The sequence below is a fragment of the Oncorhynchus gorbuscha genome, linkage group LG11, assembly GCF_021184085.1.
Source record: "Oncorhynchus gorbuscha isolate QuinsamMale2020 ecotype Even-year linkage group LG11, OgorEven_v1.0, whole genome shotgun sequence".
Classification (NCBI taxonomy): Eukaryota; Metazoa; Chordata; class Actinopteri; order Salmoniformes; family Salmonidae; genus Oncorhynchus; species Oncorhynchus gorbuscha.
This window is the reverse complement of record NC_060183.1, coordinates 45,875,585-45,892,944: the sequence shown is the minus strand read 5'-3', so window position 1 is coordinate 45,892,944 and position 17,360 is coordinate 45,875,585. Positions and strand designations below refer to the sequence as shown.

The 17,360-nt window shown below is 46.2% G+C and overlaps 1 protein-coding gene across 5 annotated transcripts in view; it reads right to left on the bottom strand.

The window, feature by feature from the left end:
• Positions 1-17,360, bottom strand: part of LOC124048756 (nipped-B-like protein B) — a 52,007-nt gene that overhangs the window by 13,355 nt on the left and 21,292 nt on the right. For 3 of the 5 annotated variants that reach the window (XM_046369812.1, XM_046369814.1, XM_046369815.1), the window contains exons 3-26: positions 13,811-13,976; positions 13,542-13,642; positions 12,101-12,212; positions 11,806-11,960; positions 10,256-10,401; positions 9,987-10,077; positions 9,061-9,585; positions 7,623-8,909; positions 7,088-7,267; positions 6,743-6,934; positions 6,197-6,265; positions 6,016-6,105; positions 5,690-5,790; positions 5,499-5,585; positions 5,165-5,396; positions 4,695-4,846; positions 4,522-4,602; positions 2,755-2,855; positions 2,467-2,599; positions 2,289-2,371; positions 1,774-1,906; positions 688-831; positions 493-579; positions 173-396 (exon numbers count right to left, since the gene is read on the bottom strand). In XM_046369812.1, coding sequence (XP_046225768.1) covers positions 173-396; positions 493-579; positions 688-831; positions 1,774-1,906; positions 2,289-2,371; positions 2,467-2,599; positions 2,755-2,855; positions 4,522-4,602; positions 4,695-4,846; positions 5,165-5,396; positions 5,499-5,585; positions 5,690-5,790; positions 6,016-6,105; positions 6,197-6,265; positions 6,743-6,934; positions 7,088-7,267; positions 7,623-8,909; positions 9,061-9,585; positions 9,987-10,077; positions 10,256-10,401; positions 11,806-11,960; positions 12,101-12,212; positions 13,542-13,642; positions 13,811-13,976 — 4,672 coding nt within the window. Of the gene's footprint in view, positions 1-172; positions 397-492; positions 580-687; positions 832-1,773; positions 1,907-2,288; positions 2,372-2,466; positions 2,600-2,754; positions 2,856-4,521; positions 4,603-4,694; positions 4,847-5,164; positions 5,397-5,498; positions 5,586-5,689; positions 5,791-6,015; positions 6,106-6,196; positions 6,266-6,742; positions 6,935-7,087; positions 7,268-7,622; positions 8,910-9,060; positions 9,586-9,986; positions 10,078-10,255; positions 10,402-10,804; positions 10,933-11,805; positions 11,961-12,100; positions 12,213-13,541; positions 13,643-13,810; positions 13,977-17,360 lie in introns of those variants that run through there. The other 2 variants (XM_046369813.1, XM_046369816.1) reach the window with 2 other exon arrangements.

Sequence of the window (17,360 nt, the reverse complement as noted above, 5' to 3'; positions counted from 1 at the left end):
ATTTACACTTGAGTCATTTAGCAGACACTCTTACCCAGAGTGATTTACAGGACAAATTAGGATAAAGTGCCTTGCTCAAGTGCTCATCGACAGGTTTTTCACATAGTCGGCAAAGGGACGGGACCCAGCAATCTTTCGGTTACTGAGTGGGACAGCGAGGGTTGAGTCCTACCTCAGTGTGCTGAACTGCGAGGGCGCGGTCTTGATGATGTTGCGGAGGTACTTCTTGCGGGCCTCAGCTCTCTGCATGATCTCGCCAGTGCTCTCGATGTCCTTGGCGTGGTGCTGGCCTTCAGAAGAGTCCTCGTCCCCTCGCTGGTTCTGAGACTTCATGGCCTTTTCTGTCTCTGTCAAAGTGTCCCTGAACCACTGAGCTATGTAGAACTTCCTGGCAAACTGAGGAGCAGCAGCGGAAATTAAGAGTTACACCTCCCATCTGATATGTAAGTAACGGGCAGTTATTACTACGGTATGTGCATTAAACACACTCACAACTAGAGATGGATCCGTCTCTGCGTTCTCATCCATGTAGGCCAGCAGGGCTTTCTGTAGCTGCTGGGTCTCATCATTGCCTTGGGTCTGGGTTGGAAATACAGCAAGAACATTGAGGATGAGGTTGAGCATAGTCATGGTCAACCTAAAAATGTGTGCGTGTTCAGATTGTTCTGTGTTTGACTGAACGTTTACCTCTTTGAGGATGCGGTCAATGGAGCGCTGGTCCATCTGGCTGGTGACTGCGTCTTTGCGCAGGCGGGCAGCGACCGTGCCCAGGTAGTCAAGCGATGCCACCCTCAGAGCCATCTCCGTCTGCTTATTACTGAACTGGTGCACCTGGAACAATGGATAGGGAGAAGAGTGTCATTCAGGCTGTTTTTTTTTCCCCACAACAGCAAAGAACTCACCAGAGTAAGGCCGGGCATTTTAAATAACGCAACTATTTTTGGGGGATATCCGGATAGTCGAACTACATGTGTTTTTAAACGTGTTATGTTTTTAACCTGAGCTTCTGCTACAGCAGCGGGCTGGGGAGTGACTGGTGTGTGAGACGGAGAGAGAGACCAGTAAAGTAGCAACGCCATCTCACGCTAGACAAACTTGTAACGGTTGCCATAGCTTATCTATCTGACAGTGTATGTCTAGACTGCATCAAATCAATGTAGAGATGTAGATAGCTAGCTACTTGAGGCTATAATATGCCGCGCTCCCCATCCTAGTCAACAAATAAGAACAACTCCATTCAGATTAAACAACAGCCTACCTGTCGGTTGTAGCCCACACCTTCTCATTTAGCAAACTTTTTACTCAATAATTGTTTATAAAATGTTGGAATGCTTAGAGATCTCTCACTTCACTTGCTACACATGGAACCTCTGCTGCTTTGAATGGCCGACAAAAACAAGCAGCTACACGCGTGAAACGCTACCGGTATGGCTATTTTGTGGAGCGCACGTCATTAAAAAAACAAAACAGTTAAAAGTTTGTTTTATTAAATTAAGAATTTCAAATGTCACTGTACTATATATATTTGTATGGAACAATGTCACATAGACAATTTAACATTTTGACAGAGCCTTTTCATTGTTAAAATAGTCCTATATTATTTTCTTATTTTTAGGATTACTCACAAGTAATCCAATACTAATGTATGTTCGGATATCTGGATAAACGTGCCCATCCCTACACCAGAGGAGTCCTATGTGCTTTTTATCTCTACTGCTAGTCAATAACTGATTGATTTATCCAAATCTTTGTTTCTATGATGGATGGACTTACCAGTAGACGTCCCAGCAGACTGAGGAGAAGCTCTGAAGCTGGCCACTCTGGTTTGTTCACCGTAGACAGCAGGTCCTGGACAAAGTTCTCAAACAGCGGCCGGTAGTCCTCCTCTCCCTGCTTACTGCCACACCTGAAACACAGACAGAGGGAAGTTTGATTGAAGAGCTTAAGAGTATCACAACAGATATCTTACGACATCTTTTTTTTACCCCTTTTTCGTGATATCCAATTGGTAGTTACAGACTTGTCCCATCGCTGCAACTCCCGTACAGACTCGGCAAAGGCCGAGAGCCACGCGTCCCCCAAGACACGACCCCGCCAAGCCGCACTGCTTCTTGACACACTACTCGCTTCACCCGGAAGCCAATCGCACCAATGTGTCCGAGGAAACACTGTACAGCCACTAGCACTGCGATGCAGTGCCTTAGACCGCTGTGCCACTCAGGAGGCCACACCGATTTCTCATAACAGTTAGGATGTAGTTTCATTTTGAGAATGAGAGATCAACTTACTTCTTTAGGAAGACGGACAGGAAGTTCTGAGCTGCTCTCATGGCCGTCTCATAAGAGTTAGTGATCAGGACATCTTGATCCACCTGGGAAAATAAAGCAAACTAAATACGGAAGTCTTTGGCTGAGAATTCTGTCGAATCATCACTAGCCCAGGTAGTACATGGCATCTCTAACGTACCTTCTTGTTGTACTCGTCGTCGTGACTGTCCCTGTTGCTGGGGAGGTGCACCACACACTGGATGAGCTGAAGCACCAGAGCTGTGACCATCTGGATGTACATGGGCTCCCCATCCTTATCACTGCTGTTCAGCCTAGGGACGCAGACATAGACAAAGAAACACGGACAATTCATTTCAGCAGATAAACACGCTGAAAATAACCAGAAAAGCATTTGAAAAATAAGGACTGTTTCTTGAGAACTACGACATGGTCTCTCGTGGCACATGTTCTCTACAGGTACAGTTACCTGAAGTTCCTGAGGCTGCGTTTGCTGGTGGGTAATCTGGCCAGAGAGGTGAAGATCTCTTCCAGGATGAGCTGCCTGTGCTTCTCATAACGAGAGAACACCTAAGGGAGATCAGGAGAAAAGGCTCATCATCAGAGTCACACACACACACACACTCTACACACACACATTGTAATATTGTAAAGATTATATTGTACATTTGTAATAATAGAGTAATCATGTATTGTATGACGAATTGTTTTATTTGATGTAATTGTTCTAATCCTGTTTGGACCCCAGGAAGTGTAGCGGCTGCCTTGGCAGCCGCTAATGGGGATCCTAATAAATACAAATAAATGAAAGAGTTACCCTGACATTGCTATACATAATACATACACAATGAAAGGAAATATATTCTAGAACAAATCCAGACTCCATAGGAACCCTGGTTTGAAGCACCACATCAAGAGCAACTCTGGCACTGCTATACAAGGGCTGTATGGATGCACAATAAAGGGAAGTGTATTTATATTGACTCTGTACCGGTACCCCCCTGTACCGGTACCCCCCTGTATATAACCTCCACATTGACTCTGTACCGGTACCCCCTGTATATAGCCTCCACATTGACTCTGTACCGGTACCCCCTGTATATAGCCTCCACATTGACTCTGTACCAGTACCCCCCTGTATATAGCCTCCACATTGACTCTGTACCAGTACCCCCTGTATATAGCCTCCACATTGACTCTGTACCAGTACCCCCTGTATATAGCCTCCACATTGACTCTGTACCAGTACCCCCCTGTATATAGCCTCCACATTGACTCTGTACCAGTACCCCCTGTATATAGCCTCCACATTGACTCTGTACCGGTACCACCCTGTATATAGTCTCCACATTGACTCTGTACCGGTAACCCCCGGTATATAGTCTCCACATTGACTCTGTACCGGTACCCCCCTGTATATAGTCTCCACATTGACTCTGTACCGGTACCCCCTGTATATAGCCTCCACATTGACTCTGTACCGGTACCCCCTGTATATAGTCTCCACATTGACTCTGTACCAGTACCCCCTGTATATAGCCTCCACATTGACTCTGTACCAGTACCCCCCGTATATAGCCTCCACATTGACTCTGTACCGGTACCCCCTGTATATAGTCTCCACATTGACTCTGTACCGGTACCCCCTGTATATAGTCTCCACATTGACTCTGTACCGGTACCCCCTGTATATAGCCTCCACATTGACTCTGTACCGGTACCCCCTGTATATAGTCTCCACATTGACTCTGTACAGGTACCCCTGTATATAGCCTCCACATTGACTCTGTACCAGTACCCCCCTGTATATAGCCTCCACATTGACTCTGTACCAGTACCCCCTGTATATAGCCTCCACATTGACTCTGTACCAGTACCCCCTGTATATAGCCTCCACATTGACTCTGTACCGGTACCCCCTGTATATAGTCTCCACATTGACTCTGTACCGGTACCCCCCTGTATATAGTCTCCACATTGACTCTGTACCGGTACCCCCCTGTATATAGTCTCCACATTGACTCTGTACCGGTACCCCCCTGTATATGGCCCCGCTATTATTTACTGCTGCTCCTAAATTATTTGTTTTTCTTATCTCTTACTTTTGGGGGGATTTTCGTAAAACTACATTGTTGGCTAAGGGCTTGTAAGTAAGCATTTCACTGTAAGGTCTACCTACACCTGCTGTATTCGGCGCATGTGACAACTCAATGGGAACCCTGTTTTGGATTCTTACCGCGGTCACTAGTTTGATGGCACACAGCTGTAGCTCACTGACACTCTCCACAAAGAATGGAGTGATGCCCATGGAGGAGACCTGAGGTAAGGAGAGAGGGAGAGATGGGTCACAAGGTGAGCAGGGGTCAGAGGGCATGACCCCCAGGGATAGCACTAGGAGCCGAGTCTCACCTGTAGGATGGTGGTGTCCGTCAACAGCTGGATCTCCAGGAGCTCAGAGATGTTGCTGACGATGTCACACACCTTGTTGTAGAGCATGATGATCACCCTCTGCTTGTGTGTGGAGCTTTTAGCTCTCTTAGCCCTGGAGCTCAGATAGCCACCTGGGTGGGAGACGGGAGGAGAGACCATGAGAAAATCAGTTAACAGGGAATGTAGAGCAAAAACCCTTTCCACAGTCAGTCAGGGCAGGAATATGCATAACAGTGGCCCCAGTAGTTCAGAGACGGACTACACTGCCTTGAATATACACACTATGCTTATTCTTTACATGAACTGTCTTTCAAACGTTCTGGGTGCTCTGGTCTTGAACAGAGTGTATCAAGACTGTGACTGGACATTTATATGGCCTGTTCTCGCCACATGATGCTATGGCTTTGCTCCAATTGCTTTTGATAGTAAGGTGGGTTTAGGGTGCTGACCTCCATGAGGGTTCACTCTGTAGACAGGGTCATACTGAGGGTAGAGGGTGTTCTGCAGGTGAAACTTGGTGTACTGCAGCACCCTCTCAATCACGTCCTCGATGTACACCGCCTTGGGCATGCGGGACGACGTCATTATGTTGAGGGCCGTCAGACAGGCGTCAGCAGACTTGGTCACGCGCTCCATGATGAGGTCACGCCACAGCCGCTCCTCGTCTTCTGCGTCTGCGTCCTGTTGGGACAGAGAGGGAAGACGTTCAGACAAGTGGAACTTGCTTTTTATGTCAGGAGGAGACAATCTGTGTCCGGGAAACCATATGAGAGGACAACTTACATGGTTCATCAGTGTGGAGAGCTTGGAACCATCCTGAATGTTCTTCTCCAGGATGTTCAGGACCTTCACCAACTTATCAGATGGAAGCTATGGATGAGACAGATGAGAAAATACATAACAGAATACCGTATCCAATTTAGGATTGACAAAAAGACTGACATCTCCCTGCATCCAGTGTTCCCCTTTCTTACCCTGAAGGTGATGCCCATGGCCTTGATCTTAGCAGATTCGCTGCCCAGCTCGCTCAGCTGGTGTTTCCCCAGCAGAAGCTCCTGTGGGATCTCATCATCATCTGTTGACAAGAGTTCTGGAGTTAGAGGAAGCAGTTCTGTCACCGTCATTTGTCACTGAACATTACTACGGCCGAAATCGAATTACATTTGGAAAATAATTCCAACAATCACAAGGTTATCTGTCCCATCCTTGGTAGAAGGTATTAAAAACACAGACTCAAACCGCTGAGGATAAAAAATAAAATAAAAAACACCTGTAAAAGTAGATCATGAATAATGCATACCCATGGCGTTGAAGTCAATGTCCTCCAAGCTCTCCAGAATGTTGTCCACACTGGCTGAGAACCTCTTGAACGTGGAGGAGTCCATCAGTTCTGTTGAGTAAACACAGAGAAAGTGAGTAACCTGCGTTAATGGGACAAAAGTCATACAACAAAGACACGGCTGAAGTTAGGAGGAAATTACCTTCTGGTGTCAGCTTGGGCTCGTATGACTTCCTCTTCTTCTGTTTCTCCTTCTTCATCTTTCTGGCAACTGGACAAGATAATATAATATAATAATAATAATAATAATAGAAATAAGATAGATGCATGTTCGAAAAATACATTGGACAGCAACACTTACCGAGTGAAATATTACTACAGATCTAAGATCTTAATTTGAACGATATAGTCTAAGCAAAATAATCATGCAGCAACACGATTTGAATGTTTAGTCCGTAATGTTGCTTGATCGGCGGTTAGGCTATTAGCTGGCCAAAAGTAGGCTGTGTGAAAAGTGCAATACTGTTAATATAAGTGTGTTCGTGGTGGTTTTCAGTGAATTCGCGTAAACTACAAAGCTCAGCAACAAAAGGGTGATCAAATGATGATCTTACATCTCATCCTCTGCATTTTTTTTACCCTGCATCTAATGCCCAGGTATAGCCTGCTGGTTTAAACTATTTAGACAGTGGAAAAGAAGCATTGACGCACATGCTAGATGGTCAGTCGAAGACAGTGCCAGACTTACGTTCACTCATGCTGGGTGGTGGGGATTCCTCATCCGATTCCTCTGAGCTGCGTTCTCGGTAGCGCCTGCCAGATCCCTTGCGCCGCTCCTGGGAGCCCCCAGTACTCCTCCGGTGCTCTCCTGAGCCTCTCCTCTCCCGCTCATCAGGCGCCCACGTCTTTTCTCGCTCCTTTTTGTGACGCTTCCGTGCAGCTGCAGGGAGAGAAAGAAAGAGCAACATGTCGCAGGATGTTGCTTTAATCATCAGGGGTTTGTTGTCAACCATTAGCCCGCACTACTGGGATTGGAATGAACACAGTTTTGGATATGGCTGTGGGGGGGGCAGAAATGTTGTGTGACACTCACACTCCGTCACAGAGTCGTCGTCTGAGTCGTCGGAGTCGACTTCGGCGTACTTGGGCTTCTCGTTAACGGTGCTGCGCTTGCGTTTGTTCATCTTCACTCTCTCACACAGTGGCATGGTGGACTCTATCTCAGCAATGAGATGAGGAGGCAGTTCTTTCAACACTGATTCATCAAGACCTCCTAAGGAGAGGTCACCCAGTCATCTATTAGCCCTTGTATGAAAGGGCTAAATACACTAACAACGACACATTACACGCCATAATTAAAACCAGTAGTGTCTTGTATACAGGATCATTCGCAAGGCCGCATGACCAAATCAAATCAACCCCAAAATAAATCAGAATCCCTTCAAGGGGAGTGAAATACAGTACGTGATTCTGTGCTGCTAGTGGATCAATGTGCAAAGTAATAAAAATTCAAAGTTCTCAAATTAAGTTTAAAAAAACACATGATGTCAAAACCATAGTTAAACCTTAACTTCACCCACACAATAAGCTGACCCAGTCAGTCACGCAGACAGCAGGATGTCTCTTACCTTTCCCAGACTTCTCATGTGAGTGTCTGCTCTTGGAGGACTTGGAGCCGCGTGCGTTCCTGTCCTCTCTTTCCCTGATGATTTTCTGCACCTCGTCGATGCTGAGTTTCTGCAGCACCACAACAGGTTTGGCTCCTGTCTTCATCTCCTCTACCAGTCCCAGTCGCTCCAGCTTGACCCGGGGCTCACTCCAGCCCTCCATTACAGGCCCCAGACCAGACCCAGGCTTCCTTATCTCAGCTGCCAACACATGCCCATCCTTATCCCGCTTCATCTTGGGAATCACAAAGTTCTTAAAACCTCCAGACTTTACCCCCCCTAGCAGGTAGGCAGGGAACTCCTGTTTGCTTTCAACAGGCTGCTGTTGCTGCTTGGAGTCCTGTCGGTTTCTGCTGCCGTCCCCACTCCTCTTCTCCTCTTTATTAGGGGGTTTGAGGTTGGGGCATGGCCGGTCAGTCCTCTGGCGCCCACTGGGGTCCACCACCCCTCGGCCCTCCTGCTTAACTCGCGGGCTCTCTGGCCTGGAGCGCTGCTCTGGAGACCGGCGGTCCCGTGGTTCCCCTGCCTCTGTCCTGTGTTTCCTCTCCCTGTCTTTATCCGCCCGCTCCCTGTCTCTGTCCCGTCCATGTTTGGAGTCGTGTTCCCCCCTGCTGGACTTGCTGGGGGTCTCTGGCCTGCGGATACGGGATGGGTCGCTGTCCCGAGACCTCTCTTCCCTGTGACCAGAGTCTGAGCGGCCCTCGTGCCGTTGTCGTGGCGTGTCAGGCGTCCTGCTCTCAGGTCGGGCCTTGCCATTGTCAGGTTTTCCGTCGTGTCTATGTTTGGATGAGTCTCTTCTGTTTTCGTGCTTGTGTTTAGGGGTCTCCGGTCGGCCGTCGGGGCCCAGCTTCTTGGGGGTGTCGGCGCGCTGCTTGATGACCTCTGGCCGGCCGTCTGCAGTCTGTAGTCGCTCTCCATCCGTCTTGGACTTTAGCCGCAGTACTCCGGTAGAGTCGGAGCCTTCCTCTGGACCCAGGCGTTCCTCGGGCCAGCGCCGGGCCTCCACGGCTGGGGTGGGGGTGCCCATGTTCACCTCTGGCTGCCCGTCAGCTCTGCCTGCTTGCTGCAGGTCGATGCTGACCATTAGGGCTGGCCGGCTGGCACCATTACTGGCTGCACTTGCCTCCTGGGGTGCCAACTTGCTGCCAACATTGCCCCCTCCCACACCAGGCTGAGTTGCCCCCGCTGTCCCACCAGCGCCAGGCTCTTGGGGATACGAGTCCTGCTTCCGCTTCTTCAGTGGCTTGTCTACAATGAGGAAACCATGGGTAAGGAAATTGACAGACACCCACAACTATCAAGTTCTTTCTCCCATCTCTCTTTATTAAGTGAAAAATATTGCCAGTATGTGATAAATCAGTAAGTGTAAAACTAGATGAAGCAAGATGTGCACACTCACCTTTATCCTGAACCTCTTTGGAGCAGCGCTCCCTTTCTATGAGCGTCTCCCGTTCTATCCTCTCGATCTCAGCGAGAGCGTCCATCTCAGCATCGTCGTACACAGCTCCGCTGATCACCCCTATTGCCTGTTTGGTGTTCTGGAGCACAGGGACCTGCTGGTAGCCTGACTGCTCCCCCTGGCCTGGGGCTAATCTGTGGGCAGGGTCCTGCTGCGTCCGGGAGAACTGCAGGCTGTTGTAGGCCAGGTCAGTGTCCTGGTCCTCTACCCCGGATAGGAGCTCTCCGGACTGGTCCAACTCAGAGGACTTCACCCGTGACAGTTTGAGGGTCAGCTTGGTGGAGTCTTTAGAGGGAGAGCTAACAATGTCGTACATGGCAGCTTTTTCCAACTGCTCTTTCTCCTCTTTAGTTAGCTTCTTCTGCTTCTTCTTGTGGTCAGGAGAGTCCAGGAGGAGGTCGGGAGCGGCGTCACGGGGGGGAGCATAAGGTGGAGGGGATTGCAGAATGAGGCCAGGTCGTGACCCTGCCAAAACCAAAAAGGTGAGTTTATTTTCTAACAAGGATTTTTTTCAGCAGTGGTGGCAAAGTCAGCTTGGTGGGGAAGCTCAAACATTATTTTTTTTTTTAAATCTATGGGGCCCCATGGCATTTTTTAAATCTTACATTCTCCTTCTGTAGATTTGTTTGAGTGATTATTACTTCTCAAATAAGATCTTATTTAAATATATACAGCTCCCTTATCTATTCTACATATTTAGATATCTGGTTTAAGTTTACACTGAAAACGTTTCACCAACTTTTTTGTAATCATTATTTGAAGTGGTGGGCAGCGGCTACTAAATGAATATAGGGGAAACACTGCTTGGCATAGAATAAGTAGGTTGACTCGTGATTTCCAGCGCACAGCATGATCATGCATGATACCTTTTGGGGTCCCTTCGCTGCCCACAGGGGAAGAAACAGACTGGGGCGATCGGAGTGGGAAGGAGGCATTTCTCATGGAAGGATCACTCTCCTAGGGAAAACACATGTCACATTAAGTATCTATATTTCAGATCATTAAAGCAGCAATGGTGGATACAACAAATACATTCAGGCAGTGTACAAGCAATGAGGATCCACGCGAGAATAGTCAAAATAGTCTCTTTGCTAGGTAGAGTTTCATTTTGGCATGAATCATTTCTTGTGTTTACCTCATTCCCTAGTCTGTGGACTATGTTCATGTAGTCTTCGTTCGAGCCATGTCTGGCATTGTGATTGGCTGAGTTGCTTGAAATTTGCCCGGAAACCTTGTTGTCGTGGATGTTCCGCATGCTAGCAGGAACCACGGGACTGGCAACTGAACAGACACAGACAGACACCCAAATAAATCTCAGATACAATCAATCAATAGTTTAACTGCCTTCCAGCTAAGCCAAAACCCATATTCAACCACTGGTTCACCTGTAAATCTTGTTTAAAAGCCGGAATGAATGCAAATAAAACAAGACATAAAACAACAAAACAACAAAAGAAAGAAAACATGAAATATTATGCCAATGTACAGGAATCTTGCAGCAAGTGTGCATCGCAAACCAACACTGCATCCTGTATTGTTACACACAGAGTTTGCGTCGACTGAGCATGGATATTCGGTGCTGCAAATAATAAGGCACAGACACATGAGCCGATGGGTCACAGCTTGGAGGTGATGGGGCAGGATAGCGGATGTTTGACATGATGTCCCCAGGTGACTCCCGTACCTAAGGTTGGGGTGGAGGGGTTCTGGTGGGGGGGAGGCCTGGGGCTGGGTCTGCACCTCTAGGCAGGGCTGCACAGGCCTCTTGGGGCTTCCTGAATAAGAGGGTGCAGCCGGAACGACAGGGGAACCATGCAGCTCTACGACCACAGAACATCAACACAACACACCAGGGTAAACCATGGGTATATATCCATGTTAGTTTGACTCGTTATTGTTATTCATTATGCTCTGTGTATCTACTCCCTGTTTCACTATTTCTACTTTAATCTTCAACTCTGCATTGTTGGAAAAGAGCCTGTAAGTAAACATTTCATTGTTGTTTATGAAGCATGTGACAAATACAATTTGGTCAGTTGGTTTAAGTGTGTTGGTTCGACACAGAATCAACATCCTGACATACAGCACCAGTCAACAGTTTGGACACACCTACTCATTCAAGGGTTTATCTTTATTTGGACTATTTCCTACATTGCAGAATAATAGTGAAGACATCAAAACTATGAAATAACACATATGGAATCATGTAGTGAGCAAAAAAGTGTAAAACAAGTCCCATAGGGCGGCGCACAATTGTCCCAGCGTCGTCCGGGTTAGGGTTTGGCCAGTGTAGGGTGTCATTGTAAACAACAAGTATGACTGCCTTGCCTAGTTAAATCAAATAAAAATGTAAAAGCTGGTTGAGAGAATGCCAAGAGTGTGCAAAGCTGTCATCAAGGCAAAGGATGGCTACTTTGAAGAACCTCAAATATAAAATATATTTTGATTCGTTTCCCACTTTTTTGTTCACTACACGATCCCATATGTGTCATTTCATAGTTTTGATGTCTTCACTATTATTCTACAATGTAGAAAATAGCAACAATAAAGAAAAACCCTTGAATATGTCTCCAAACTTTTGACTGGAACTGTACATAAAAGTTAGGTACAGTACGGTTACCTGAAAATCAATTTTGTAGGTTTCATGCATCATTTCCCTATACAAACGCAGAGGTGCAGTCTCACCTTGCTGGATCTGTTGGTGCTGAGAATAGCTGGGGGGGTGAGGGTACTGCTGCATGTAACTTGCAGGGCTTTGGGGGGCATAAGGGCTAGACACAGGGCTGTTCTGCTGGGGCGTGAACCTAGCGCCAGACCCCATCTGTGGAGATGCAAAGCGACTGTAGAGGCAGAGGATGAGAAGAACATGTCAATTCCGAAGGAACTTGCTACTCTCAAAAGCTGACAGGAGTCTTGAATGAACCATCAGAGCACCCACTGTACCATTACACCAAATTGAATGAGAAATGTATCGTTATACCTAGAAGGGCTGTGTGAGATAGTGGATTGCTGGTAGTTTGTCGACGCCGGACTCCCATGCATGGAATTCTGGGACATCTTGTACTGCGGCATTATTGGCTGCTGCATTATATCTTTAAGATGAAAAGAAGAAGTGATTAAAGAGTAGAGAAGGCCAGTGCACAGCACCAGTACGGAGGCAACCTCCAGGCCAAAGCAGAGGGGTCCTGTTTATGTCAGTGGGAGATAGAAGACCTCACTCAAAGAACTATTAAGCTACTTCGGGAGCGAGACTGCATGAGATCACTTTCTGATCCTCACTCAGTTATCTGGTGGTTTGACAAAATGCATTTCTTTACAAAACACTAGTATTTAAGAGTTCTGGGGAGTGCAGGAGATTACAGTAACAGAACAGTTTTCACAGAGTGTACGACAAAGTCCAATAAACACATTGCACGATTCAATGTTGAATACAACAGCACAGCGTCAGGCCAGAGGTTTGGGAGACATTTCACTGGAGGACATGCAAATGGTCGGGGTCACTTAGCCATCAGAGATGACACAGGATACAAGTCTGTGTCATCATCATAACACACGTAGCTTGCCTAATCAAAGTCCTTAACCAAACATTAACACACAAAAAACTGCTTGGAAAAACAGGGCATGAAAGGGACAGTGATAAGCTATTTCAATTATCCGGATAATGAATTCAACAGCAGCTAGGGAAGAGGTTAGCAAACTCATTTGCATGTCTACTATGGATAACAAACTGTCTCAGACATGACGAGGTTCCAAGTCTTGCGCTGTATCCCAATCTCAGCACAGCACTACACAGTACAGGGGATCCCTACTGGCACCAGCCTCAACCGTCTGTGCAGACACCACCTTCCCCCTATAGCACCAGCAACTAGACACCAGTTTGTCACCAGTTTGTCACCGACTGAAATCGCTTCTTGATCTGTCCATAGATCACAGAGCAATTCAATGTTTTATCAACTACACTCAAGGCACTAAGTACCAAATCAAATCAAATGCATTTATATAGCCCTTCTTACATCAGCTGATATATCAAAGTGCTGTACAGAAACCCAGCCTAAAACCCCAAACAGCAAGCAATGCAGGTGTAGAAGCACAGTGGCTAGGAAAAACTCCCTAGAAAGGCCAAAACCCAGGAAGAAACCTGGAGAGGAGCCAGGTTATGAGGGATGGCCAACACATACCACAAGCTCTTTCCAAGCTACAAGTACAGCGCTAACTCTAAAAATCACCCAAGACCACAAAACTTGCCTTGTAATGCCTCAAAACGCTGTTTTGACCCAGGAAGTGTTTATCAGGTCAACAAATCAAGGCCATAAGAAGAAGGGACACAGTCAGTTCTGTATTAGGCCATACAATGTGCTACAGAGCAGCGTCCAAGACACTCTTCTCCGTACCACCCTGAACCCCATGCCAGGCTGACTTACTTTTCTCCCTGAAGATGTTGGGGTTCCTAGAGAGCACTGTCTGCAGCAGCACAGGCACGTCACCCTCCGGGTCATCACTGCCCAAGTTGTCCTTCAGCTCTCTGCAATGGGAGGGGAGGGGGGTGGGGCGGAAAGGTCACAGTCAGCACATCAGAATAAATCACACACTTTATACATGAATCAACTATGGCAACTGTGGCTCATAACTTTCTCTACTCAGCTGTTTTGAAAACTAGCGTAGACATGTGCAGGGGTGGGGAGGTACTCACATGTGCTCGGTGGAAACCTGGTTGAGGCTGTGAGCCAGCTGGGACACCAGGTTCTCATCCCGGCAGGCCAGCAGACAGTTGACCTCCTCCGCGATCCTCCCATTGTACAGCAGACTCTTAGTGGTGGTGGCAGGGAGAGGGGATGGCAGGGGCAGCTGGTTTAACACTGCAAAGACGAAGAGGAGACTGGTTAGCCTGAGTGAGTGGGAGGTTGGGTGAGCGAGAAGACATCCGCCATAATGAAGAGACACTGAATATCCCTTTGAGCACGGCCAAGTGAATAATCAAGCTGTGGATAGTATATTATACCACCCAGAAAATAAATATCCCACCTTCCTAACTGAGCTGCCGGGTAGGAAGGAAACTGCCAAGGGATGTCAAGATTTTTTTATTTCACCTTTATTTAACCAGGTAGGCTAGTTGAGAACAAGTTCTCATTTACAACTGCGACCTAGCCAAGACAAAGCAAAGCATTCCAACACAAACAACAACACATAGTTACACAATAATACAATAGAAAAAGTCTATATACAGTGAGTGCAAATGAGGTAAGATGAGGTAAGGCAAGAAATAGGCCATAGTGGCAAAATAATTACAATAAAGCAATTAACACTGTAGTGATAGATGTCCTGAAGATGAGTGTGCAAGTAGAGATACTGTGAATGCAAAGGAGCAAAATAAATAACAGTATGGGGATGAGGTAGTTGGGTGGGCTATTTACAGATGGGCCATGTACAGGTGCAGTGATCTGTGAGCTGCTCTGACAGCAGGTGCTTAAAAGTTAGTGAGGGAGATATGAGTCTCCAACTCCAGTGATTTTTGCAGTATCGTTCCAGTCATTGGCAGCAGAGAACTGTAAGGAAAGGCGGCCGGCCAAAGAGGAATTGGCTTTGGGGGTGACCAGTGAAATATACCTGCTGGAGCGCGTGCTACGGGATGAGGCCAATGGTGATAAAACACCTATAGTTCTCTGTTGATGTGGATTTACAACACCCTTTAACAACACATGCGGTGTATGTGCACTAAAACTAGTTAACTTTGATTTGTGATCATGGTCGTCTCTGCTCGCTGTAACCAACAAAGGCTGAGATGGGAAAAATGTGCATGCAGGGTTCAACATTAACGATGGCCAGTGGATCTCGTCAGTCACTGGACCGACCTGGCCATTAACTTTTCTGCTCATTTTTTAGTTCCATTTCAACATTTACCTTCTTTGTCACAGTCTACCATTGAAAACCAATGAAGACCACAGGCAGAATACTCAAGCTATTTGTATTTGAGCAATATGATTGGCCATTCATTCAAGCACCACCATGCTACGGATGCCTTCACAAAGCACACGCAAACTGTCCAGAGCAAAAAGAAACGCACAAGAATACATTCGCTGAGCATATTTATTTTACGGAAAGGAATTTACAAAATTAAACTCTCTGCTTTGGCTGGAACTCGAAGTGTTAGGTGGCTGGCCCACATTTGTATTTTATTTATACCTTTATTTAACTAGGCAAGAACAAATGATTAAGAACTAATTATTATTTACAATGACAGCCTACCAGGGAACAGTGGGTCAACTGCCTTGTTCAGGGGCAGAATGTCAGATTTTACCTCGTCAGCTTGGGGATTTGATCTAGCAACATTTCGGTTACTGGCCCAACGCTCTAACCACTAGGCTACCTGTTGCCCCATGGGAGGAAATGTAGGGAAACAGTTGATTTCAAATGAGGGATTTCGTGGCTAATTGAGGTAAAACAGTAATTCTGCTCAAAGATTATGTATGTATGAACTACACATTGAAACATCCAGCCCAAAGCGGATGTTCAATAATGTCTTAGTCGCCAAAGTACTGGAGAATATATTTAATAGTTTAATATAGAGAGAAGCATACCAACCTATAGACCAGTGTTTCCCAGAGTTGTTCCTGGGGACCCCAAAGGGTGCATGTTTTGGTTTTTGCCCAAGCTCCTCACAGCTGACTCAAATGATCTAAGTTTGATAATTAGTTGATTTTTTGAATCAGCCGTGTATTGCTAGGGCAAAAAACGAAATGTCCACCCCCAGAGGACCGAGTTTGGGAAACGCTGCTAAAGGCCCTGCATGACCCCAATGCATTAAAAAAACTGTCCGGGCCAGTAGAAATTCTGTTTGGGACAGTACATTTTTGGCCAACTGGCCTGAGAAATAAAATAAGTTAAGATTGGACCCTGGCATGGTTCAACACATCCCAGCTACTCAACAATATTGGTTTCACTGAATAAGGAAGCCTATATGGAAAAGCCTCCGTCCAAATTACATTTTTTAAAAACGAAACATTGTATAACCTAAATGCAAAGTATTAAGTTAAGGATAAAATCAATACTTCACATTACTGCATTAAACCATCCATAGTTTTAGGGTGTTTTCACACTTGGTTCCTTAAAATGTTTGTGCTCAGTGCAGTTCATTTCATTTCATTTGCTGTGCAGTGTGAACACTCCAAAGGAACTCAGAACCCTCAAAATAGACCCCGAAGCGAACTGAGACCATCAGGAGAGGTGGTCTGACTTTGGTTCGCTTGAAATCCACGGTCCGGTTCTATTTCAAGGCAAGACCTCAAAAAAGGCCAGACCTAAAAATTAAAAAAATGTAGACCTCTGATTCTTCCTTGGGAGCAATTTCCAAATGCCTGAAGCTACCCCGTTCATCTGTACAAACAATAGTACGCAAGTATAAACACCATGGGACCACGCAGCCATCATACCGCTCAGGAAGGAGACGCGTTCTGTCTCCTAGAGATGAACATATTTTGGTGCGAAAAGTGCAAATCAATCCCACAACAGCAGGAAAGGACCTTGTGAAGATGCTTGAGGAAACAGGTACAAAATATCTATATCCACAGTAAAACGAGTCCTATATCGACATAACCTGAAAGGACGCTCAGCAAGAAAGAAGCCACTGCTCCAAAACCGCCATAAAAAAGCCAGACTACAATTTGCACATGGAGACGAAGATCGTACTTTTTGGAGAAATGTCCTCTGGTCTGATGAAACAAAAATTTAACTGTTAGGCCATAATGACCATCATTATGTTAGGTGAAAAAAGGGGGAGGCTTGCAAGCATCATGTTGTGGGGGTGCTTTGCTGCAGGAGGGACCGGTGCACTTCACAAAATAGATGGCTTCATGAGGGAAAATTATGTAGATATATTGAAACAACATCTCAAGATATCAGTCAGGAAGTTAAAGCTTGGTCGCAAATGAGTCTTCCAAATGGACAATGGCACAAAGCATACTTCCAAAGTTGTGACAAAATGGCTTAAGGACAACAAAGTTAAGGTATTGGAGTGGCCATCACAAAGACCTGACCTCAATCCTATAGAATATTTGTGGGCAGAACTGAAAAAGCATATGCAAGGAGGCCTACAAACCTGACTCAGTTGCACCAGCTCTGTCAGGAGGAATGGGGCAAAATTCACCCAACTTATTGTGTGAAACTTGTGGAAGGCCACCCGAAACGTTTGACCCAAGTTGAACAATTTAAAGGCAATGCTACCAAATACTAATTTCCTGTATGTA